This window comes from Epinephelus moara, chromosome 22, assembly GCF_006386435.1.
Source record: "Epinephelus moara isolate mb chromosome 22, YSFRI_EMoa_1.0, whole genome shotgun sequence".
NCBI lineage: Eukaryota > Metazoa > Chordata > Actinopteri > Perciformes > Serranidae > Epinephelus > Epinephelus moara.
The window spans coordinates 10,362,555-10,388,244 of record NC_065527.1 but is presented as its reverse complement, the minus strand read 5'-3'; the positions used below and the strand labels follow the sequence as shown (position 1 = coordinate 10,388,244).

General features: G+C 40.3%; 2 protein-coding genes across 2 annotated transcripts; both read right to left on the bottom strand.

Moving 5' to 3' along the window:
- Positions 1 to 1,635: 1,635 nt before the first annotated feature.
- On the bottom strand, positions 1,636 to 9,901 carry LOC126384243 (sodium-dependent neutral amino acid transporter B(0)AT1-like). The gene is made up of 12 exons (XM_050035205.1): positions 9,499 to 9,901; positions 8,808 to 8,948; positions 7,521 to 7,658; positions 7,201 to 7,382; positions 6,960 to 7,070; positions 5,089 to 5,201; positions 4,885 to 5,013; positions 4,644 to 4,800; positions 4,347 to 4,551; positions 4,082 to 4,241; positions 2,523 to 2,685; positions 1,636 to 2,397 (listed from the first exon to the last, which is right to left on the bottom strand). The coding sequence occupies exons 1-12, from the start codon at positions 9,695 to 9,697 to the stop codon at positions 2,191 to 2,193; spliced, it is 1,905 nt and encodes a 634-aa protein (XP_049891162.1). The 5' UTR covers positions 9,698 to 9,901; the 3' UTR covers positions 1,636 to 2,190.
- Positions 9,902 to 12,781: 2,880 nt separating this feature from the next.
- On the bottom strand, positions 12,782 to 22,834 carry LOC126384244 (sodium-dependent neutral amino acid transporter B(0)AT1-like). The gene is made up of 11 exons (XM_050035206.1): positions 22,592 to 22,834; positions 19,592 to 19,732; positions 18,431 to 18,612; positions 17,565 to 17,675; positions 17,372 to 17,484; positions 17,135 to 17,263; positions 16,873 to 17,035; positions 16,575 to 16,779; positions 16,318 to 16,477; positions 16,000 to 16,162; positions 12,782 to 13,115 (listed from the first exon to the last, which is right to left on the bottom strand). The coding sequence occupies exons 1-11, from the start codon at positions 22,788 to 22,790 to the stop codon at positions 12,975 to 12,977; spliced, it is 1,707 nt and encodes a 568-aa protein (XP_049891163.1). The 5' UTR covers positions 22,791 to 22,834; the 3' UTR covers positions 12,782 to 12,974.
- Between the last annotated feature and the right edge of the window lie 2,856 nt (positions 22,835 to 25,690).

Below are 25,690 nucleotides of genomic sequence, written 5' to 3'. Positions count from 1 at the left end.
GGTTTAAAAAAAAAAAAAAAAAAAACATCATGATTTGGCTCTACATTCATATGGGAAGCAAACACTGCACTCCAGGGTGAAAGTCCAGCTTTGTTGGACCCATTCACTACCCATCCCTACCTTATAGGGACTTTCCAGCTCCTTTTATCACGTCATTACTGTCAGCATATCCCCCTGACGCCGTCCACTGGCATATCATACTACCGTGACAGGTGCTGTTCAGCTGCATTATGAACTGCCACCACCCATCCATGTATCATGCTGCTGTGACAGGTGACGTTTGGCCGTCTGGTGGCGCAGCACAACGCTGCAAAAGCTTATGTCTGACTACATGACATACTGCACGGATACTGTCGCCAAAGATGGCTTTTGGCGTCAATGAGCTTTTTACTTCTAGTGATTGCATTTATGCTTTAAAATCATACAATTTATGTTAATTTATTGAGATTATCTTGCAGAACAAACTTATGTTTGCTTATTTAATGCAAAAATTCAAGATCCATTGGAAAAATACCATTAGTGTGATGTCAAGGGAATCAAAAATCTAGGTTGGCCTACAAATAAACATCATCCCTACAGCCTGCAGCACTGTATGTCAGTGTTAAGGCAGCAAATTAAACCAGAGATTTCAGTGGTTCTATAAACCAAGGCCTTAACCATGGAGTCAAGTCCCTGAAGTCCTTTACTTATTATTAAATCAGTTATTCATTCATTCATTTCTGCTTATCCTCTTGAGGGTCACGGGGGTGCTGGAGCCTATCCCAGCTGACACTGGGCAAGAGGCAGCTTACACTCTGGACAGGTTGCTAGACTATCACAGGGCTGACACATAGAGACAGACAACCATTCACACTCACATTCACACCTATGGACAATTTAGAGTCACCAGTTAACCTGCATGTCTTTGGACTGTGGGAGGAAGCCGGAGTACCTGGCACGGGGAAAACATGAAAACGAAGGCCCAGGTTCAAACTAGGAACCGTCTTGCTGTGAATCGACATTGCTAACCATTACAACACCATGCCGCCCTATTGAATCATTATATTATATTATTTTTCCTAAGAAAGTAAAGCTATACAAATATGACGGAAATTAATGAAAGCTGCTTTTGTTGATAAATTACACATGCAACGCAACTGAAATGACTATAATCTTAACACTAATATTCCATTTTAGTTTTGGACTTTTTAATACATTTCATTGTAATGAAACAAAGATACACTACAGTGCTTGATATTGATTGAATCTACCCACAGCAGGTTGAGTACCGGCTTCTGCTGGGGTACAGCACAACACCATTTGAACAAACTACACAAACTGCAGTACACCATAATGTAATAATAATGGCAATTTGTTTTGTTTATTTATCATTATGATAATGTTTGTTAATGATTATTTTAGATGGCAATGCTGGTTGCCTATAGTTGCATAGCTTTTTTTTTATTGGCCCCCCTTGATATATATTACTATCATTATTGCCCTGCTATAAACAAATTCAAATGTGTGTCTCTTCGCAACTGTTGCCAGGTAAAATCCTAAAAAGCACTCACAACCTCATAATATTCTGCATGATTTATTTTTATGGCATATATTTATTCAAACAGTAACCACTTCATTTTGCTGTTATGTCTGAACTGGTGAGAGGTTTATTAACAAATCCTAACCTGAGAGGTTTTTTGGCAAGATAGGTGCCATGCTATTTCGGAGATTATTTACAGAATTTTAAAATAGAACTTTTTTTATAAAAGGACACATGCATTTAGTAAACTTACAGCACTAAAAGAACAGTTATACATTTTTGGAAACATAAGATTTGATATCATTCTGTAGTATCCATCTAACTCAGCATGAAAGTGAGTAAGGGCATTTCCCAAAAACACCAACTATTACTTTAATGTACAACATAAACCTACATGTGAAAACATGACACAGCATAATTCTAATCTCTCAATAGTATGAAAAGCAAGCAACAATCACTGTCTTCTCCAAAATCACATTATTTTACAGGCAAAATACTAAAAATTTACTTCTACTTTTCGCAGATAAAAGTTAGTCGTCATAAGTGTGCACTTTAGTCATTATACAGGGTATTAGGAAGACAAATGACATAAGCATAACATACAAACAATAAAACAAGTCTGTATTTATTTTTTATTAAATATTTTGCTATGAAATATAAGGAAAAGCTATCTAAAACTTAATTTTGTTACTCATTTCTAATTTGGCAGAGATAGTGTCCACTGCGTCATCTCTGTCGTTCTGCTTGCAGCATTTGTTCTGAATGAATTTGAAGAGGGCGAATCCTGGGACGGATAAACTGGGAATTCCAGCCAGGATGACGATGATGACGTAGATCCAGGACGGATACGGACGCGGCTCGAGGGTGGGAAAGTTCTCCTACGGTCAGAGTCGAAGACATGTTAAAATGTATAGCAACATACGACATACAAGAGGTCTGGAATGCTTAAGACAACACATTTAAAAGGTCTTTAGGCTTAAACTACTGTGATAAGAACACTTACCGCCTCCAGGTCCCACACCAAGTAAGTGAGATTCTTGGTAACTTGGGTTACAAAGTAGAAAACCAAGATGACGATCATAATGAGTGGACTGATCAGTCTCCATGTCAGCTGCCAGAAGATGTTGGGCTTGTGACCGATCATAAACTCAATGTCCTTGTTAAACCTGTTTGAGAACAATAAAAGGAAGACGTAATGTCAGCTGAGTGTGGATGAAAGCGTTAAAGACAGGAACTGGAATGAATTGTTTAAAAGATAGCCTATTAAATTGTTTTAACTCGCCATGGGATTTAATTGTGGTACTTGGGATTTTTATGAAGGTATTAGTTGCTGCAACTGTCCCCAACTGTACAAATCGAGGTTTTTGTCATCAAAACCTAAAATTGTTGCAACTGCCCTCAGTCTCCCCTACAGTAAATAAAGTAGCCACGTGCAACGTGTTGAAGCTGCACAAGGGAATAAACTCCACTATATTACTTGAGTGACCTTGTGTCCTAAAATAGCATCAAGACTGGAAGTGCGGCCAACTTAACGCAATGTTTTGTACATTTGAAACATTTTATCACTTTTAGATTACGTTTTACTGCTTTTATCAACAGTATTACTGAAACCGAACAGACAGCATATTTTCCGCATTTCTTACCACAGTTTTGCTACGTCACGAGACACGCTGTACCTCGTTATCTCTCCTCGGTGAATGACACATTATCTCTGTTCTGAGGTTAGATTAAAATGCTCTCTTATTGCCTTCTTTGTCTCAATTGCATAAAGACCTGCCTCATTGAGTATCACACCCACTAATATCTGGCTTTTGTCTTCGGTGGTAAAGGTTACAATAGGCATTTTTTCACAGGGCAATTGACTCTGCAGTAGCCACAGGTATTTATCAGCTCCAGCTCCAGTCAGCAGTGATAGAAGCATGACACCCACATGTACACACTCATTTTGCCCCTTTTGTAAAAGTGTTGCCACAAATGTCATCTGTCTCTATCCAAGCAGTGCTAAAACATTGTTACAAATTAGTCAGTACCTAGTTTTAAAGAGAGACAGAGACACTGCTGTTTTCAGCCTATCTGGTGCTTGCATGGCGACAAATGAGACACACCGGAAAAGACACACAGAAAGACATACTCAACTACTGCAGAGCTGTGTATTGCCTATTTTTAGAAGGTTTTCCAGCGTTTAAAAAAATCTGCATATATGTCCTTACACTGGTTGAAATAGCTGCACCTGGCATGGCATATTGGGTCACCATGCCCTGCTGTCTCGCTTTCTCTTTATTTGTCATGACACTGTGTGAGCTCCATGCCTGGGAGGTTACACAGTGACAGGGCTGACTGGTAGCATCACATGCCTAATATTTCCTAAAGGATTAACGACAGAGTCAAGCCGTTTTAGTGTCGGCAGCAGCACACTCCGCTGTCTCGTCATTTCCCCAGTAGCGTCAGTATATTATATTTATATATTTTTAATTGTTCAACTGATATTCTTATTGTCGGTTAATGTTTTAATGGTATTATGAACATCCCTAGCATGAATAATCACTTCCTTGATAGACTTACCTATCTATGCCATAGATGTAAATAACAGCGATCATTTCACTCAATCCGATGACCAATAGGGGGATAGAACCAGCAAAGTTGTCAAAAAGAGCGAGCCAGTAGTTTCCAGAGCGCTGAGTAAAGATAAGCCCGAGAGCGAAAGAGACTAAGCAAGTCAGACCTAAAAAAAAAATTAAAAAAACACACAAAATGGAGTTACATCTTTAGATCAAATGTTTAAATCCCAACATGACAAAATGTATTTTGTATTTAATAGGAAATTTACCACAGAAAACTTCTTTGGGCCATGTTTTGGGCAGCAAGTTGAGGTCCTGCAAAGGAACCACCACTCCCTCTATGTTCCCAAACATAGTTGAGAGGCCGAGGCAGAAAAGCATGATGAAGAAAAGGACAGCCCACAAAGGAGAAAAGGGCATTTTGATGATGGCCTCTGTGAACACGATGAAGGCTAGACCTGTTCCCTCAACGCCCTGTAGGAGAGCACCAAATATTTCAACCACCGACACTCTGCTGAATCATTTCAGTGAGATTAAAAACAGATATTCTAAAGACATCTACTGACCTGCTTGAGGAAAACCTGCATGTCACAGGCCTCTAATTGTAATCCTTGAATGATAGCTGGATTTGTCTGGTTGAGGTGGGTCAGAACCGCATCGTAGTTGCTTTCTGTGATGCTGTCTTCAGGATAGTTAAAGGCATTCATCAGCATCAAGATGTTGCTAAAAAAAAAGTACAGTTCAGTTTACATAAGCAAATCCTTATTACGTCTTTGTAGGGCTTCCTTTGTCAAATACAAAACTCACTCTGCTGTGCAGTCGTCATATTTTTGCGTGGCCCTGAAGCCAATGATGGAGTAGATAACAGTCGCAGAGTACACTGAGGTGCAGCCATTGATGATGGAGATGAGAACAGCATCCTGCTCACAGTTGTTGCTAAAAGGTAATTATGGTCATGTGAACAGAAGCATTCAAAAGGAGCCTCATTGCATGAATTGGGCAGTTACTCACTGAATAGGGTTGTAACTGGAGAAAGAGATGAGACCTCCAAAGGCCAGAGAGAAGGAGTAGAAAACTTGAGCACCTGCGTCCAGCCAGGTCGATGGATTCATCAGCTCATTCACCTGAATAAGAATAGAAAGCATCTCATATAAACAGTACAACTAATTGACCTATGGTAATTATTTTCTGTTGTGATGAGTCTGCACTTTGGAACTGATAGTAAACACCTTCTACTGTCCTGGCTATTGTTAACAATTAATAGGTGATAGTAGCTACTGTGCACCAGGACCATAGTTATATTTTATCTCATGTCTGTTCTTTCTGGACATACAATAAAAGCATGACATGGAAATTCATGACTGAATGTTGTGCAAGCTCATAAAAAGAAACTGGATGATGAATCAGTTGCCTCTTTGCATATGTCTGTTTTTAGCTTTTGAACCAAGTCCAGGTCACGCCTTGAGTCAGGACCAAGTATAATGTAATGCTAGTATGGAAATTAAAATAGCAAAATGGCCAAAATTACACCAATTGCTTCTTTTTCACAGGACATTCAGCATCCAGCTGCAAGTTATAAATCAAGAAGACTGTATGTGTCAAATTGTTCAGCTAAGCTAAGCTGCTGTTAGCTATAGCCTCATATTTAGCAGACAATTATAAGCAGTGACGCCCCCAAGGGAGGGCAGGGGGGACCATGGCCGCCTGATACAATCGCTGCCTCCCTAAGTGGCCCACCTGGCAAAAATAATTGTCTTAAACTGTACATTCAAACCAGAAGCAGACGCCCAAGAAGCACAACTGTCAAAAATATTTGGGGCAGCTTTGGTCGCTCTAGTCGCTCATCACGTGAATCATTGAACGTTTGATCGTGCTTGTCAATTTAAAGGAGCCACAAACCGGACTACTGGCTTGAAAGCAGCGTAGTTGCTGCTTGCTGTTGTCCAGTCAAAAAGCTCATAGTTGGCCTACAGAAAGTTGTGCTTACCCCCCAAAATCGTATCAACTCAACATGGAAGATGATAATGCTGCTGTGATGTGTACTGCTGCCGTCTTGTGCATTTGAAGAAGCCGTTGCCGTCAGGTTTGGGTGCACAAAATCCTCCGGTGCCGTGATCAGCACGATGGATTTTATCGGCTGGTGCAAGAGCAACATTATAAAGGACTGAGTGGGCGCGAACGCAAGTAATCAACTTCTCGATATCAATTGTTGGAACAAGTGTGCTGTAGGAACCAAAGTTACATGGCTTGTTCTCTGGGACCCGCTTCATCGAAGCACGTCAGCATTCCGATTGATTGACGCCGAACCGCGTCAGAGCTCATTACCATAAAGTAAAACAAGTTTTAACTCCCCTCCGGACCGCTCTGGTCGCTTTGGTCGCCCAAGACGCATGGCTGATGATCAGGTCGCCCTAGTCGCCCAAGTCGCCGGGCTCTCATTGAAAACTAATGGCTGTTGGTTTGAACGTACAGTAAGAGGCTGTGGCATGCTCACCTTTCAAGCTAAAGGCAGTGCTATCTTGTGTAACTAGACAACCTTAGGCATCCATTGGTACCAACCATGACATGCTAGCTTGTCCGAAAGAGGGCTAAAAAAAGTACTCCAGACTAAGGTAAAATTCTGGTAAGGTAAAATCTTCACCAGGGGGCGCATGACCCCGAGGTTGTCCTTTGAAAACGTTTAATTTACAGTAGACAGCACTGATGATAGGTGGTCTGTTAAACACAAATCCTTGTCAAATGTATCTTTGATAAATAAATATATGAATCTGTCAATAATTATTATTTTAATAAGATAGTTTGTATGCATCATATAAAAGTACGTTTATACACAGACACATTACACTGAGACATGTTGGTTGGTATATTATAACAGTGCTTACATCTGGTGTGAAGAGGAACTTGATTCCCTCAACAGATCCTTTCAGAGTCAGTCCTCTGATGAGGAAGATGGTGAGGACCAAGTATGGCAGAGTGGAGGTGATGTACACAGCCTGAGAAAAGAAAACAATGACAGCATAATCCAAAGACATACTGTAGCTTTATTTTTGAATGAACATATATGTGAGCAAGCAGGCATCACCCTCTCATTCAAATTATTCAGATGTGATTTGACTTCCAGACCTTTCCAGTGGTCTCGATGCCCCGGATGCAGCAGACATAGAGTAGAGTCCATGCGCCCAGCAGGACTAGCACCATCCACCACTGAAGACCTCCAGACTCATCGATAGCTGTTGAAGTGTTCAGAGTCTCTCTGTACCAGAAGTAGTCAACAGTGCTGCTCCGAGCACACTCCTCCACCACACCTGCAAAGGACAGATAAGCAGATGGCAAGGGTCAAACTTAGCAACCTTGGAAAGAAGTGTAACCGCAGACTGCAGCCTACAGCAGATGCAAGTTCTTTGGATTCTTTCTTACTGTTGTCTGGATGTTTAACGGCTTACCTGTCCCGTTAGCATTGAGAGGACATTGGCTCCAAGGCAGAGGATCTTGAAAAGAGTTGAAGAGATACCACATGATCCAGGCCATGATGGTGTTGTAGTACATCCCCACCAGAAATGAAGCAAGCATGGATGCTACACCTGTAAAAAATGAAACAACCGGGTGTGGTGAGGCTTTGTTTTTTTTGTTTTTTTAAAAATACCAACCGGGAATCCCCATTGTCAGTAGCTGAGTGTACAGCGCTAACCTGCATTCACCAAGCTGAGTAACAGCATAAAATTTACTGAACCACAATAGCTTTCTTTTTCGGCCCCCTGTAACAAGTAGGGGAATCTGTCTGTAGTAAAAGCTAACAGCTAGCAGACAGACTAGGAGCCTTGATCAATCGATGTAGATTCGCTTAATACCTTTAAAGCATATAATCAACAGTGTGTGATTTGTGTGGTTTAACAGCTGTCAGCGCAGATTGTGCTTCACTGAAGTGACAAAAATAGACTTCAAGTGTAAAAAAATGTGGATCAGTGTGGACTGAGACATTATTTTTTTAATAGAAGTGCACCTGTTCTGTGAGATGCACGAGTGATGGACGTCAAAAACAGTCTTTACAGCTTTCAGTGTGTATTGGCCGTAAGAGTCTAGAAGCTGTGTGAGGCTCTGCTTTGAGTTTAATGCTAACATAAGCATGCTAACATGCTCACAATGGCAGTGCTGACATGCTGATGTTAAGCGATGTTTTCCATGAACTACGTATGAGTATCAGACCAGGTGAAATGTAGATGAAGACAGTGGATAAAAAGCTAAGGGATCACCAAAGTAGTTACAATGTATCCTGTGTGGGACATGCATTTCTGTGCAAAAGGTCATAGCAATCCATGTAAATCCATGACATTTCACATTAAATTACAAACGTAAATGCCATGGTGGTGCAGTGGGATTTATCCCCTGGTGACCATGAATGCCTGTATAAAATTTAGTGCTAATCCAGCACCACGGAAGTAAAGAATTCCAGTATGTTATTTCCACGGCCAAGGAAGGTTCATCGATAATTGGAAACATGAGCTGCTGTCTCTCAAAGCCAGAAACTTGTCTGGTGCTGCTCCATAGGTAATGAATTCTATTATGGTGTTCTTACTGACTTATAGTTCTTAGACCATAGGAATAACATGTTTGAAATTTGAACACAGGCACAGTTTAAATATTTGTTCCATTGACATTTGTGAAGTCTTGCCACTGGCACGGCCATGAAGAAGAAAATAGACAACCTAATTTGCTTTTTTTTTTTTACCCACCAACTCCAATCAGGTATGGACTGATTGATCTCCACACTCCTACGCTGCCTTTCCTCAGGCGTTGACCGATGGCAAACTCCAGGTACAGCAGTGGGATTCCCTCCAGTACCAGCAGGATAAGGAATGGGATCATGAATGCTCCTAAAACATTCACAATGTCATAATGAGTCAATAATACGTCTAGCCATTCACTTTAATGAGCACTTCAAGTAAGGTAAGTACATTCAGCAGTAAACTTTATTCACAAATCTGTTGCCATAAAGATGCCCATAAGCTATAAAAAGCATTGTACACATTTTATTGCCTACACTTTGTATTACATAAAGCATGAATGAGACTCACCCATTGACTTTTACACAGTGATAACGTTTATGAATGTAAAGGAAAAGTAAGCTTCAGTGGTTCTATATGAACCAAACTGCCAGTTGATGTTAAGTTAGTAGGCTATTTTTAAGCATTGATTGGTTGAGTTTTAACTTTAAAGATCTCAGTCTAAGTAAAGCAGGCATTTCTATTATTTCTAAGCTTGTTAGAGAGCAAAATTCAGCTGAATGTGTGTACAATTCTGTATCTCTGCAGTCTGTAAACATCCTACGCACCTTTAAACACACAAATTAGTTACATGTAACAGGTTGAGACATTTAGATCATTTTAATAATTCATACAAATATGTTCCCTCATTGCAGCCTACCTCCTCCGTGGCTTTGACACAGGTAAGGGAACCTCCAGACGTTGCCAAGTCCCACACAGAAGCCCACACAGGTGAGCAGATACTGGGCTTTGTTGTCCCATTTGGGTCTGTCCCCTGCCTCCTCCTTCTCCATCTTCTCCAGGTCCCCATGAGAGGGGATCCGCTCATCCAGTCCTGGGTTTGGAAACTTCAGCTTCATGGTGGCTTCTTGTTAACTTCACTGGACTCAGAGAGCGTGAAATGTAGCAGTTAAGTCTCCCTTTGGTATTCAGTTAATGGTTCTGCTACTTTCCTGCGAGCCTTCCAGGGGCTGCGTCCGTTCTCGTACAATCTGGAAACTGTAAAACTGTAACTGTAACTTGGACTGTGTCTCGCTGAGTCCTTTACCCCAACTGTGTGTCCTGGGAAGAAGGACGAAGGTATCCACTGTAACCTATGGCACCTGGGCCGCAGTTATCAGTAGCTCCTCACAGTTGGTTTTGCATTATGTGATGTCAGCAAGGTTAAGTAAAAAAAAGGTGCAACCTTCTTGATAATGGTTAATGCATCACATGAGGTGCTGCCACAAACACTTTTCTCTGAGAGATGAGTTTGTGCAGGAAGTGGAGAGTTGTACTGGTTGTTTATTTACTGTCATTCCTTTAAAGGCCACAAGGTTTTATTGACGGACAACAAGCAGATCCAACATAGAGTGTGTTGCAAGATGTACATTTTCTTTATCTCACCTTGTATGACAGAAAGAAAGAAACATTGTAAAGTAAGAGGTAACACATTTCCCATCATACCTTATCTTGTCAGGTCAGGCCTTTCCGAGTCCTTGAGATATCAGACTATGTATTGCAGTGGGATCTACAACCCAATATTAGTGTGTACAGGTGCATTTTCTCTCAGATTTGAAATTCAAATGCTGAATGCTTATGTTAATTACTTAGTGAAATGTTACAGAGTAGAAGAAGGAATTTTTCTCTTCGTATTTTTATCACTTTTTTCTGCAGTATAGCTGTTAAGCAATTCAGAGTGCATATATACCTTATCAGTGTTCCTTTCTAATGCAATTAGTAACCAATGAAAGACTAATGCCGGCATTTACAGAGTGGTGTTTACTGACTTGTCATCTATAGCGGCTATCAAGGGTTATTTTTAGGATGTCCATAAAGATATCAGTGTATGTACATGTTATGTGCGTCAGTCCATATTACATCTACCTTTGCCTCTACCCAAATTACACGTTTGTATACGTCCATTCATTTAGAAATACATACTTATATACCAGATGGTTGCAGGGGCTTGGAGCTAATCCCAACTGGTATTGAATGAAAAACAGGATACACCTTGGGCTGTGTTTACATTACAAGTAAATGTGGCCCAAATCTGATTTCTTTTTTTTTTGCACTGTCCTAAATCCGATACATATCCGATCCCTGGCCATGTCACATTCTCATGTTTCTTGTCTTGTGTTTCCTGTTTTATTTTGAAACTCACGTCCTGTCTCGTTTCAGGTCTCTTCACTTCCTGCTCCCCTGTGTTTCCCGCCTGTTTGATTACCTATTTAGTCTCTGGGTTTCCCTTGGTCTGTGCCAGTTCGTCTTGTACTTTGAGTAAGCGTTCCAGCCGTTTATTTGTTAGTTTGTTTGCCTTGTGATATTGACCCTCTTTTTGGATTTCTGGATTTTGTCTTTGCCTGTCGTTTTTGGATACCTTTGCATGAGTGACTGTCATCTGTGTACCGAACCTAGCCTGAAATTAGAGGACCTTGTTTTGAACATTATTCCGTCCCTGAATCTGCTTTTGAGTCTCTTTTGGTTCAGTGTGATAGGCCATGTGACCACTGTGAAAATGGTTATATCAGAATTCATGTGTTTTTCCCATACATCCATGGCCCAAGTCATCCTGACCTCTGCAGCAAATCATTCAGATGAACACTTGCACCGCTTTGTCATTCATTTTTCTCACTAAATATACCTGTCTTGCAAATGCAACTTGTTTTGTTGTTCTAATGCACATGTATGTGACGTCACTGGTTGCATGCAAGGTGCTTCAGGGTAGAGATCTGTTCACACTGATGTCAGACATGCGTCACTTTAAACATGAATGTGAACAGTCCAGGCTAGATCAGATCTGGGGGGAAAACCGTAATGTGAAAATAGACATGGATGGGTCTGTCAGTCAGTCATAGGCTGACACATTGCGACTTTAAGTCTCTTAGACAGACTGTAAAAATAATGGATGTAGCTGCCTGTTGGTTTGTGTTGAAACCCATTTTGTGTACTATGTACCTGTCGTACACTGAAAGCCTGTTAACTTTCTCTTTTGTGTGCTAGTTTAATGGTTTGTCAGCGAAAGACAGAAACTGGCTTAGTGGCATTGTCAAGGTTTGTTCTAAAATTATCGGAGTGCAGTTGACTGATTTAAACTCTCTGTGGGAGAGACGGGTCCTCCAGAAAGCAAAAAGTATCATCAACAGCGATCATGCTCTGTCCAAAGAATTCACACTTATGACATCAGGACGGCGTTATCTGCCCCCACCCAGGAAGACAAACCGTCACTCTCGGTCGTTCATTCACTCTGCCATTAAGCTGCTGAATGCAGAGTAAGTTTTTCTTTCTTTGTATTTATTTATATCTTATCTTATCTTATGTGCAATATACTTTGGCATTTTACTCTATTTAAGAGCAACATATCGGTGCAGTATACTCATGCACTTACTGCACTTCTCTAGCTGTTTTTATTCCTTTTAATTCTGGTTTGTGTTTCTTGTTTTACTTGTTGCATAACTCCAACTCCCCATGTGTCACTTATTGCGCTCCTCTGTTACTGATGTGTGGGAAGTATGTTTGCTCATGTGATGTGGGTGACTGTAGAAACTGAATTGCCCTTCGGGGATAAATAAAGCTTTCTCTGACTCTGACTCTGACTCTAGTTTGTGAACTGCCATTCTGAAGCCTCAAGTTTGGATTTGTTTGGCACTGATGACAGTTTGAAGCTTTATTTTAGAAAGTGATTTCATCCCAGACTTGTGGCTGCATCAGTACATCCCCTAAAACTAAAATATTCCTTTCCCTGACTAATGCTAAAGTAAGAGTGAAATTGTGTGATGTAAACATAATAGTACAAAGCAAAAAGTACCAAAAGTACCATTTTGTTTGTGTTGATCATAATTCAAGTCAAAGGAAATGAAATGCAAATGAAGTCAATGTCAGTGTAGAATATTTCATACCATTTATTGTGCTTTTCACTGATAATGCACTTATAACAATCCTTATAAATATCTACATTGATTCTTTATCCTTTTATCAACACACTGTCAACACAATAAAGATATCTCAGCACACATATATCTTAAAATTAAATCACTTCAACAAACCAAATTTCAACAAAGTAAAGCAAACCAAACCATAAAAACAATCCTTATTGCACAGGCCTCTGTTTGAAAAAACATGGGATCACATCTGTCAAGCAACAGTGTAATGTTCTTGTCAATCTTTCTTGCAGCAGCGTCGGAATAATTTGTACAAAGCAGATGCAGGGACTAAAAGACTGGGAACTCCAGCCAGAAGGAAGATGATAACATAGACCCAGCTGGGATACGGTATTGCCTCCAACACTGGGAAGTTCTCCTGTAAACATGACAAGGAAATGATTTAAAAACTATACTTTTTTTTGAAAATATGCAACACATTCTCACTACCAACTCATCAAATACAGACACTTGGTCAGTGGCCCTACATGTCAAACTATGAGGCTCTAAGTACCAGCGTTGTAGTACTCGAGACTGGTCTTGTCTTGGACTCAGACAAAGAAGACTCAGGATTTTATTTCAAGAACACCACAACTGTGTTAAAGGGATAGTGCACCCAAATATGAAAATTCAGCCATTATCTACTCACCCATATGCCAAGGGAGACTCAGGTGAAGTTTTAGAGTCCTCATAACACTTGTGGAGATTCCAGGGGAGAGGGGGTAGCAACACAACTCCACCTACTGGAGGTTTAAGGCGCCCCAGATTCAAACATCCAAAAACACATAATTGAAACCACAGAGTATCTCCATACTGCTCGTNTGCACGCTTGCGTGAGACAGTGAGATATGGGCACCACGTTCATGTGTGTTCACGTGCTTTCGCTGGTGTCGCACACAAGCACACACGTGAGCGCGGTGCACAGAGAGGCAGTTAAGAGCTACAGGCTACAATGAGGCTAAAAACAGAGTTGTGTTTTTGGACGTTTGAATCTGGGGCGCCGTAAGCCTCCATTAAGTGGAGCTGTGTTGCTACCCCCTCTCCCCTTGGATCTCTGGAAGTGATGTGAGGACCCTCGGCATATGGGTGAGTAGATAATGGCTGAATTTTCATTTTTGGGTGCACTATCCCTTTAAGCAAACAGGTTAAATAAAGATGGTTAAGTTCATTTCAGTTCCCTTTTTGTTTATTTGTTTGGATTTTTTTGGTTATAGAAATAAAGTAAAGTACCCACGCACAAATTTCACGTCTGCAATGCCTTCTGATTATTTCCTAAAGACCTTTCTCATGGTACACTTGTATATATTGTGGCGACGCCCACAGTTCCCAGCATGCTGGACTGAGTACTTTGTAGTTACTGTTGAGCTGTTTTCTGTTCCATAACACAAATGTCATCTTTTCGTTACTGTCTTTGGTTTGCTTGCTTAGAAAATGGTGGTCTATGCTATTCATTTGTGTGTTAATTCATAGTTTGCACCATTAGTGAGTTGGCTATCCCACTTCATGACACCAGCTGTACTGTTTTGTCTTTCTGAAATGCGAGAGTGTTATTCATTATCTACATGTCAATAAAGGCTGACATTGTTCAACTCCAATAAATCTTCTGTGAAACAGGAAATGTCACATTACATACAATATAGCTGTGTGGCAACAAAACTGGTGTCCAAAAACCAGTCTTTGTTTTCTATGGGTGTTTATACTTTCAGATAAGTATCAGTAGTGCCTCTAATTTGCATGTTCCACATTTGATATTACGTGTGTCATGCATTGTGTGACTTGCACTTGTCTAGTCTTGTCTTGGTCTCAACACACTCCGGTCTTGGTCATGACTCGGTCTCGGTTTAGGTGGACTTGACTACAACACTGCAAAATACCGTTCCAGTGTTCGTTTTGGATGCTCACAGAAGGGATGTCAATTTATGCTCATTACATGGATTGTGTCCTTTCACAATAAACTTCCATTTTCACAGGAAATGTAAGACTTTGTAAAGATCTTGTAAAGACTTTGTTCTTGGGTTTACTTCCTTAAGTTTAGGCAACAGAAGTCTGTGGTTAGATTCAGAAAAACATCAGGGGCCGTATTCACAAAGCCTCCTAGTGCTAAGTGTTTTGTTAGAATTTCCCCTGAAAGTTAAGACTAGTTCCATGTAAAGATAAAAGTTATTCACAAAGCATCTTAGACCTTAACAGAGCTCCTAAGGTGAAAAACTGTTAAGAGCAGGGAGGACTTTTAAAAGGCTTAAGAGTTTCTTAAGCAGAGGAGAAAATTAAAGAAACACAAAGAGGTCGGAGAAATGGTCTCTAAAAACAAAATGATCGCGAGTAAATGAAATGCTACAGATGAGAATGTGCAGGGACAATATTTGTGGTTGATCTCATTTGGGATATGCACATGTTTCCCACCTAACAAAATAATGCTATAATGCCAGAAATAAAATTATCACAATACTAAGATATTTGAGAAACTGGAAAAATGCAACAGTGCAGCAGAGGTGACTTGAGTCTGTCTCAATCTTCCCTCTGCAGCGTGATCACATTAACAATGACAACACTGTCAATCTCATAGTGTGATGCAGTTCATTTCATTTCCACTAGGTGTCCACACATTGCAGGCTCACAAAAGGGATGTGTCTGTGACAACCAATCACATCTCTTAAAAGAAAGCATCACACCTAGCAACAGGGTCAACCACATCCCAGCACTAAGATAAAAGTTTCTGTCTCCTCCTTGCTCAGAGTTGCCCTTAGAACTTTCCTAACTCACTCCTAAGCTAAGACTCCTTACTAAAGGTTTTTAGGCTAAGTTAGGAGCTCTCTTTGAGTACTCTCAGAATGCTTGTGAATACGGCCCCAGGGATTGACTTAAGATAAGTACATTTGTTACTAACGTAACATAACGTCATGTGACATTTATCACTAGTGTTGTATGCTACACTTAGCACACACATATATGTAGCACATACAGTTATTAAAATAACTCAGTTTACCTTTTGCTTCAAATGGGAATGAATAGCGGGCTCCTGTCCATTGTTTGACCCATCCACCTGCCCTCCCATCCTTGCTCACAGACTTTCTTGCTCCTCATAATACAGCAGTTGCTCAGAGCATCAGAATATGCCACCACCCAGTGTGTCTCATGCACTGCCACTAAAGGGTGCCTCAGTTTGTTGGTATGCGATGCCAAGGGTCAATAACCAAGCATCAGTGTTTGACGAGTTGGGAGTGAGCCTGGGTTGAAATGTGATTATTTAGAGAAATACATACCGAGCTTGGATTCCAGGTGACGTATGTCAGCTCGGCACTGACTTTGGTGGCAAAGTAAAACACAAAGATGACAAAGACAATCAAAGGGCTGACCACTCTCCATGTGGCCTGCCAGAAGATGTTGGGTTTGTGTCCAATCATGAACTCAACGTCTTTGTTAAACCTGTGAAAGAAAGGAGATCTGACTCAAGAGGTATAATCAACATGGCACATGTTTGCATACACGCTAAAAACACAAAACGCTGTGACTAAATGTTGATGCCAAGGATTCATTACGGCAAAACAGGCTTAGCAATCTCCTGTTACTTTACCACCTACCTATCCATTCCATACAGGTAGGCTACAGCCATCATCTCACAGAAGGCGATAATGAGCAGAGGGACAGAGCCTGCATAGCCGTCAAAGAGTGCTAACCAGTAACTCCCAGACCGCAGAGTAAAGATGAGCGCAATCAAGAAGGCAGTGAGGCATACGATTCCTAAAATCCCAAGCAACACAAAATAAAGTTCTTAACCCTTATGCCACTGCAGAAATGTATGTACTGTCAGCACACATGGGTCTATAGGATCAATTACCTGTGAGCGCCTCTTTAGGAAACTTCTTAGGAAAGACATTTAAGTCCTGCAGGGGAACCACAGTTCCCTCTATAGCTCCAAACATGGTGGAGAGGCCGAGACAGAAAAGCATGATGAAAAAGAGGACAGACCAGAGGGGAGAAAGAGGCATCTTTGTGATGGCCTCTGTGAACACAATAAAAGCCAGACCTGTTCCCTCCACTCCCTGGAAAACAAGCATACAATCAACCGCAACATTCAGTGGACTTGTTAAATAAGAGAGGAGTAAAATCATCATGATGGCTCCAAAAAAACATACATCACTTAGAAAAGTCTGCAGGTTGCAGGTGTTGAGGTCCAGCCCCTGAATGACCTCTAACCCTGATATCGTGCTGTTGAGCTTTCGCAGCATTTCATCATAGTTGCTGTGTGTGATGGACCCCTCAGACAGATCGAATACATTCAGCAGCATCAAAATGTTTCTGAAAGAGGACATTTAGGAACAAGAGTGATGAAAATGTGTTCTTTACTTTTGCCTTGGTTAAATCAAATAAATTGGACATACTGTTTTGTGCATATACTCATTAAGGCAGGCATCAAACTGCTCTGTTGCCCGGAAGCCAATGATGGAGTAGATGACAGTGGCAGCAAAGATAGAAGTACAGCCATTAATAATGGAGATGATAACAGCATCTTGTTCACAATTGTTGCTAGAAAAAAAGTGGAAAAAATATTGTGCATTTAATTTGATTAAACATTACCTGAAATATATGCCTCACTGCACTTTGCTCGAATGCCATGTTGACTACTGTACTTACTGAACAGGATTGTAGCTGGAGAAAGAGATGAGACCTCCAAAGGCCAGGGAGAATGAATAAAACACTTGGGCTCCTGCATCCAACCACGTTGCTGGGTTCACCAACTCATCTAGCTAGAAATCAATACATCATCAGCAGAGTGTTGCATCTTCCATGCTAATGACGTGGAGAAAGTATTTAAATGATAACTAACATCTGGTGTGAAGAGGAACTTGATTCCATCTACGGATCCTTTCAGAGTCAGTCCTCTGATGAGGAAGATGGTGAGGACGAGGTATGGCAGAGTGGAGGTGATGTACACAGCCTGAGAGAAAGGAAAGAGAAAACTTAGAGGAGCAATTTGTACCATTTTAAAAACATATTATGTTATCTGATGATCAGGACTGAACTTGACTTTGACTTGGTATTCATGACTTTGACTTCACTTAGACTTAAGACAGATGGCTCAAAGGGACTTGACATTTTTATGAAATATTTGCATATTTGCACTGAGAGGTTACGTTGACAGGACCCAGACATCAAACCTTAATCTGTCGCTGCAAAACCCACAAAGAAAGGTCTGTGAATGGCATTAGCTTATAGGCTGGTCAAACGTTAGCTAGAAAGCTAACGTTTGACCAGATCATCAGAATTTCATATGACTTGACTTGGTATAGCAAGGACTCAGCTTGACTTGCTTTATTCTTACCTCCGTAACTCAGAGCTTGCATGAAATTTGCAGGTTAAGGCTTGAGACTTGCTTGTGACTTACTACCTGTGTTACCAACTGCTCCAAAGTTCACTTATTAACACATATCTTGTTTGCTAAATTTAGCAAAAGAAAATTTGAAATGACCTTAGACCTTTAAAGAGACTGCACATCCACACAGTAGTCCTCTGCTCACATTGAATTTTGGACAAAATTAGTGCTGCATTTACAGTCAGTTTAATTAGTCAATCAAAATGGGCTACTTTTGCTTTGTCACCTACTCTGAGTGCTTTATTAACAAGTAAAATTAGATACAAAGAAAGAAAGTATAGTTCACAAAAGACTGCACATTAATGTCATAGACTACCTACCTTCCCTGTGGTCTCAATGCCTCTAATGCAGCAAATATAGAGGACAATCCAGGCAGCAGCCAAACACAGCACCATCCGCCACTGCAGACCTCCAGTGTCTTCAATAGCCTCTGAGGTGTTCAGTGTTTCTCTGTACCAGAAGTAGTCCACTGGAGAGCTGCGTTTGCACTCTGATACCAGATCTACATGTAAAGAAAAGTGGAAAATCAAATTGTTCAAATGGATTTAAAATGTCAGACTGGAACTGAAGATGTTTTTTTCTGGAATGGTGACATGCCTGTGAGATTAGCATTGAGAGGACAGTGGCTCCATGGGAGCGGACTCTGGAAGGAGTTGAAGAAGTACCACATCACCCAGGCGATGATGGTGTTGTAGTACATGCCCACTAAGAATGAGACAGACATGGACGCAATACCTACAACAGAGGGGGAAAAGAGACAGCGCAACATTTTGCACCGTAGATATATTACATAAAATCTTCCAATGTAGTGCAGGTATTAATGGACCTTGACAGTAGTGCAAAGCATTGGCCTGTTCTCATGAACTGTTCGTACATATAGCCTACCTATGAAAAGTAAGACACCACAATTTGTATGTAGCCCACATAATCATGAGCCAGCAATTCATGGTTAATCCATGTAATCAGGTTGGCTGTAATCATATGACCAATGTGCTGATGGGAGTAAAGAAGGAAGTGGTATAAAGACTGAAAGTTTGTGTCAAACAACACAGGACTTTGCCCCAGGAAACCAGTGTCTGGAACTGTGTGAAACCAAGTGAACTTTGAGTTATTTTAAGGTACATCGTCACCACGTTTCCTTCCCTAAACTTAACCTACATAGCTTTTCTTGCCTGAATCTAAAGACGCCCAATCATGTTTCTTTTCCGAATCCTAACCAAAGAAACTTTGCTTACCTGTTCTTAACCTATGTACTTTTAGATACATAACTTTACATTAAATATATGACGCCATTTGTGGGGTAGTAATTTGTTAGCTATATGAACTGTATGATGAGTATACGTTCAAAGTATGCATATGAGGGATTCAAACCACAACCATAATGACTAAAGCTGACTGAGACAAGTGTATCCAACATCTTAACTCAGGACCAGAAAACCAGATTTCAAGCAAGACTAAAAATCACATAGTTATGCACTCACCAACTCCAGTCAAGTAGGGGTGAATTGCAGTCCAAACCCCTACACTGCCCTTTCTAAGGCGTTGGCCAATGGCAAACTCCAGGTACAACAGTGGGATCCCCTCCAAGATGAGTAGGATAATAAAAGGGATCATAAAAGCACCTGTGGACACACCAAGGTAAGCTCAGATAACCGGAAAGATAGAAGAGATGTGTATTTAGCATAGAAACACCTTGTTTACTGTAGCCATGTGTGATAGTTGCAACATTCCAACACATAAAAATGATCTATAATATCTGCTTCACAGAAAACTAGAAGTACTTTCGATATTTATATTTTGCTGTCGGCATGATTCCTTTAATATATCAATGTTTATTGTGCTCCCATTAATTCTATACAGTTATTAATCTCTCAAAATCTCAACATCATGTGAAACAGTTACACATACAATGTAATGGGGGTGGCAGTAGCTCAGTCCATAGGGACTTGGGTTGGGAACCGGAGGGTCGCCTGTTCGAGTCCCCATCCGGACCAAAATATGGAGTGTGAACTGGTGGCTGGAGAGGGGCCAGTTCACCTCCTGGGCACTGCCGAGGTGCCCCTGAGCAAGGCACCGAACCCCCCAACCGCTCGGGGCGCCTCACCAAGGGCAGCCCCCTCACTCTGACATCCCTCCACTTTGTGCATGTATAGGTCCTATTTGTGCATGTGTGTGTCTTTCAGACCTGTGTGTAATTGACAAGCAAGAGTGAAAACGTTGAATTTCTCCTCAGGGGGATTAATAAAGTAAATAAACTTAAACTTAATGGTAACAAACAATAAGGGATTGACAGGTGCTTTTATTGTTGTCTTTCTCATGCATGATGAGCAGGCTCAGGGCTGAAAGTTCACTTTGCTATCAGGACTTTTCCAGATAGAAGATACTTTCCGAAACAGCTGATATGATAAAGCTCCTAATGATAAATCATTTGTAATTCGTGGGGTAGAGTTGGGCCATTTTATCATTTTGTTAAATCCAAGTACAGGTTGTCACTTGAGTCACTAAAGCATTCAGTAGTGAACTAAATGTTAAGAAAAATGTTAAGTTAAAAGACTCTCCTGAACGGTAGATCATGCGCTACCTTCAGTGGTAGCAGATAATAAAGGGAATCAGATTTCCTCCTCTGAATGGTTTTCAGCCTATATCAGCAGTGACTAAAGGGTTCACAGGAAGTTCAAGATAAAAAAAGAGTTGTTTTTTCCCTCAACCGGCCTAATGTACAATAACCTTTGTATGTTAGCTATTTTGTTATCTTAAAATTGTTTGTGTTGAAGCTTTTTAAGTAGTTTAACCATCATATGTATAAAAGATATATAAAAAAGACATTGTGTGCCTTAAAGGAATACTCCGACGATTTGGGAGTTATGCCCTTTCTCTATCATTTTCATATTGTTCTGTGTATCAAACTTCTTCTAAAACAACTAAAAAGGACTCTCGTTTTTCGAATTAATGTTTAAACATGTTTATTTTGAAAGCACGTGCAGAAATGCCAGGTTCAGGGTTTCTGTAACCTTTATTTGTTCACTTTTACCATAGGCTACTGACCCCCTATAGACTTCAATTGTATTCGCTAAGCTAAGCTGCAATGCTAACCGCTGAGACCCAGCCACTGGACGTACAGACACAAAAAAGATATCGATCATGTTGTCTCACTATGAAAATGATAGAGAAAGGGCATAACTCCCTCGGGCTACAAGATTAAATTATTGTATTCCCATTCAAGTTAGCGGGATGCTAAACTAGAACCGACTACTACAACGAAGAACAAAGAAGATCGACTTGCAACACACATGAGGTCACGTCATCATCATTGTCTGCTGACGGCTAGTGGCTATCAATGCTAACTCTATAAACAGTGCTAAACAACTGCAGCAGTGCTGACAGGGCTAACAGTGTTTACTACTGCGACAATGCCATCCCAATATCTGAGGTAACTGCTGCATGAGCGTTCTTTGGTCTTTGGTCCACACTGAAATGCCTCAACAGCTACTGGTTGGGTTGCCATTAAATTATGTACAGATATATTCATGTTGTTGTTTAATATGGTCGGACCAATGGGCTGTCGGACCAATGGGCCGTTCCCCCCTAGAGGATGAATCCGAGTGATTTGTTGGTTACTGTAACACCTTAACTTAGGTCAAGATTTAAATATATATTTTGTGAGTGTCCAAGTAGCCTCACAGAGCTGCTATATGTACTGTACTGGTATCTGTGCTGCTCTGGCTGATCATTCTGAGAGTTTCCTAATTCAAGATATGCTGGATAATCTGATAAGTGATGGTGATATGTGAGCACCTCTCACGCAACACCTTAGCACAGGGTCATGTTTGTGTTTACATGTAATCACGCCAATCCACTCGTAGCCAAGAGGTAAAGTTCAAGGAATCTGCAAAAACATGGCTTTTACAATTCACAAAGCCAGTTTGCCAGTTGTCATTGTTTTGTTGTTTGTTTACTCCAGATACATCGGTGTGTGAATTTTTTTTTTTTCTTTTTTACCATGTACAGCGGTTTAATGCATCAGTGGTTCTCTGCTGTAAAATGGACATCTAAGCTTTAAACAGCAATGTCCATTCACTTCTTCGAGTTAATATTTAACTTAAATCACTTTAGGTGCGGATATTAAGGTCATAATGATGCACCATGGTTTGATAATGTCACTTTAGATAATAAAGTGTTTGCTTAGGCTTTGTGTTATCAACTCACACCAGAATCTTTAACAAAAAAAACAAAACAAAACAACCCTAACCAAAGACATTATGATTAATTATAATGCAAGTGATGCTAACAAAATGTCTTGCATTTTATTTAAATTTTAGGGATAGCCAATCGAGGTTTAAACAAACTATTATAACTTGTGTATTCATCAGACAAAGTGTTTAAGTATAAGACTTATCGCATTAATTTTTAATCTTTAATCTTTAATCTTGTTTTTTTTTTTCATTCATTTCACATTTTAGCTACAGATAAGAAGAACATACCTCCTCCGTGGCTTTGACACAGGTAAGGGAACCTCCACACGTTGCCAAGCCCCACACAGAAGCCCACACAGGTGAGCAGATACTGGGCTTTGTTGTCCCATTTGGGCCTGTCCCCTGCCTCCTCCTTCTCCATCTTCTCCAGGTCCTGATGAGAGGTGATCCTGTCCTCGAGTCCAGGGTTTGGAAGAACCAGTCTCATGGTGTCTTTTGAGTTATTCCAGTCTCTAGGTTGTCAGACAGGGTGCCTCGATAGAAGCTCGGAAGTCCTCAGTGCTGCTTGCTGGCACACTGACCACGTGTGTGTGTGTGTGTGTGTGTGTGTGTGTGTGTGTGTGTGTGTGTGTGTGTGTGTGTGTGTGACCTGAAGGCTCTATTTATCTGTCCCTTTCACCTATCATTTTGAAGGCCGAGTGGACCTGGGTGTCACCATCATAAAATATTCCTGCCAATGAGAGTAAGATTTGCACACATATAGGGGCAATGTGAAGCAGTTCACATCTCATATAATTTATTGACCAGATACATCAAGTCATAGTTTCAGATTTATAAAAAAAAAGTCACCAGCTCAGCTGTCAGTATGCATGTACTCCTCAGTTCGAGTAATATTTTAACCATTTATAACTGGATTTCATCCAGCAGAGTGAGGACACGTGTACGTTAGTAACTGTTAATAAACAACCCCATTGAGAAGTTTTAAGAGCTTAGAGCCAGTGCCAGACCTAGCAGATTCGCTGCGTTGGGCAAGATTCCTCCTTCCCTCCGCCCCAGGCAGCTACTTATTTTGTCTATAAGAGGATCCGCCATACTGTCAGTGTGAGATTACGGATAGGAGAACAGAAGAAGAATCATTTGCTCTCACAACAGATTATATGAAAAACCTCTACTGACTCATTTAAGTGTGAGATGGGTGTGCAGAATGAAAGGCATGCATTATCTATATAGTGGTCTAAAAGTCTACATGTATGTACTTCAAAAAGTATGAAACAGAAAACAACAGCAACAGTAAAAACCAAAGAAATAAAATAAGAGTGATTCAATTTCTACAGAAAAACTGTTTTTTAGAAATATATCAACAGAACTACCAATGTTGAGGAGTTGTGAGCTACATGTAATAAAACTAGTCATTTAATTATATTTGCTGTAGCCTGCTGGTACTTCAGTTATATTTGAGTAGGGATTCAAGTGATAATAACGGATCTTTATTTCTCGGGTACTCTCAAGATGTGATGGTAACATTAAATTTATTTGGAATGTTTAATTTTTGCTCTTCTGTTTGTACAAAATAAAAGCAAATGTGACTTTTTTGGATTGTATTTTGTTCTAATGTTGCATTTTTCTTGATAGGCCACTGACAGGTTATGTTATGTTTTAGAACCATGACGCAGCAGACCAGCAGAGGCCAACATACGAGTGCAGTTCAAAAATCATTGACAAGACCCAGACATCAAACCTTAATCTGTCGCTGCAAAACCCACAGAGAAGTCTGTGAATGCGTCTTTTTAATTTCACATGACTTGACTTGATTAAATTACAGCAAAGACTCAAACTGACTTGCTTTATTCTTACCTCCGTAACTCAGAGCTTGCATGAGATTTGCAGGTTAAGGCTTGAGACTTGCTTGTGACTTACTACCTGTGTTACCAACTGCTCCAAAGTTTACTAATTAACACATATCTTGTTTGCTAAATTTAGCAAAAGAAAATTTGAAATGTGTCTTTTGTTTTCACGAGAGTTACTTGCTGTATGTGATACAAAGACTCTCAGAAAGAACAAAAATAAATACATTTCCATAAGTATTGAACTATTCTATGGGGTTGCTAACTGTCTTAATGATGGCCTTGTTTATGACAGTAACCACACAAGTGTTTTCAAATGAATGTGATAACTAATTGTGAGTTAAAAATGTAGTGCGTAGGATTAAGGGGCATATATTGGCAGAAAATGAAATATGATATTCAGAACTATGTTTTCAGTAGTATTAGTGTCACCTGAAATCAATAATTGTTGTGTTTTCATTTTCATAGCTTCATACAGAGTGGGTCGTCTTTCATGGAGCTCGCCATATTGTTCTAAAGTAACCCAGAATGGATAAATCAAACAATGGCTCAAGATTCACATTTTTACTTTATTGCATCGGCCACTATAGTTTCACTACACTCTTGACACATAGGAGAAGTTTTAATTTGGTTTTTCAATTCAATTTTATTTAATTTATAAAGCCTCAGAGGGCTTGACAGCATACGTCATCTTTCTGTCCTTGGACCCTCATAGTAATGTTGCAATCTCACCACTAGATGTCACTAAAGCTCACACATTAGACCTTTAAAGAGGCTGCACATCCACACAGTAGTCCTCTGCACTTGTTGGATTTTGGACAAAATTAGTGCTGTATTTACAGCTTTACATTATGTCAGTTTAATTAGCCAATCAAAATGGGCTTTGTCACCTATTCTGAGTGCTTTATTAATAAGTAAAATTAGATACAAAGAAAGAAAGTATAGTTCACAAAAGACTGCACATTAAAGCCATAGACTACCTACCTTGCCTGTGGTCTCAATGCCTCTAATGCAGCACATATAGAGGACAATCCACAGCACCATCCGCCACTGCAGACCTCCAGTGTCTTCAATAGCCTCTGAGGTGTTGCACTCTGACACCAGATCTACATGTAAAGAAAAGTGGAAAATCAAATTGTTCAAATGGATTTAAAATGTCAGACTGGAACTGAAGATTTTTCTGGAATGGTGACATGCCGGTGAGATTAGCATTGAGAGGACACTGGACAGTGGACTCTGGAAAGAGTTGAAGAAGTGCCACATCACCCAGGCGATGATGGTGTTGTAGTACATACCCACTAAGAATGAGATAGACATGGACAATTTTGCTAGGCTATGCTTTTAAGGTAGCTTCCCCAACACAGAAACTTCATGAACTCAACCAGAAAAGACTGAAACTCTACTCTGTCACTCTCAGATATAATAGGGTAAGGTACTGGCAGAGTTGGGTAGAGTACTTTGATTACTTTTTGCAGTAACGAGTAACCTAACGCGTTAGTTTGCTGTTTGAGTAATCAAATACTTAAGTACATTTTCAAACAAG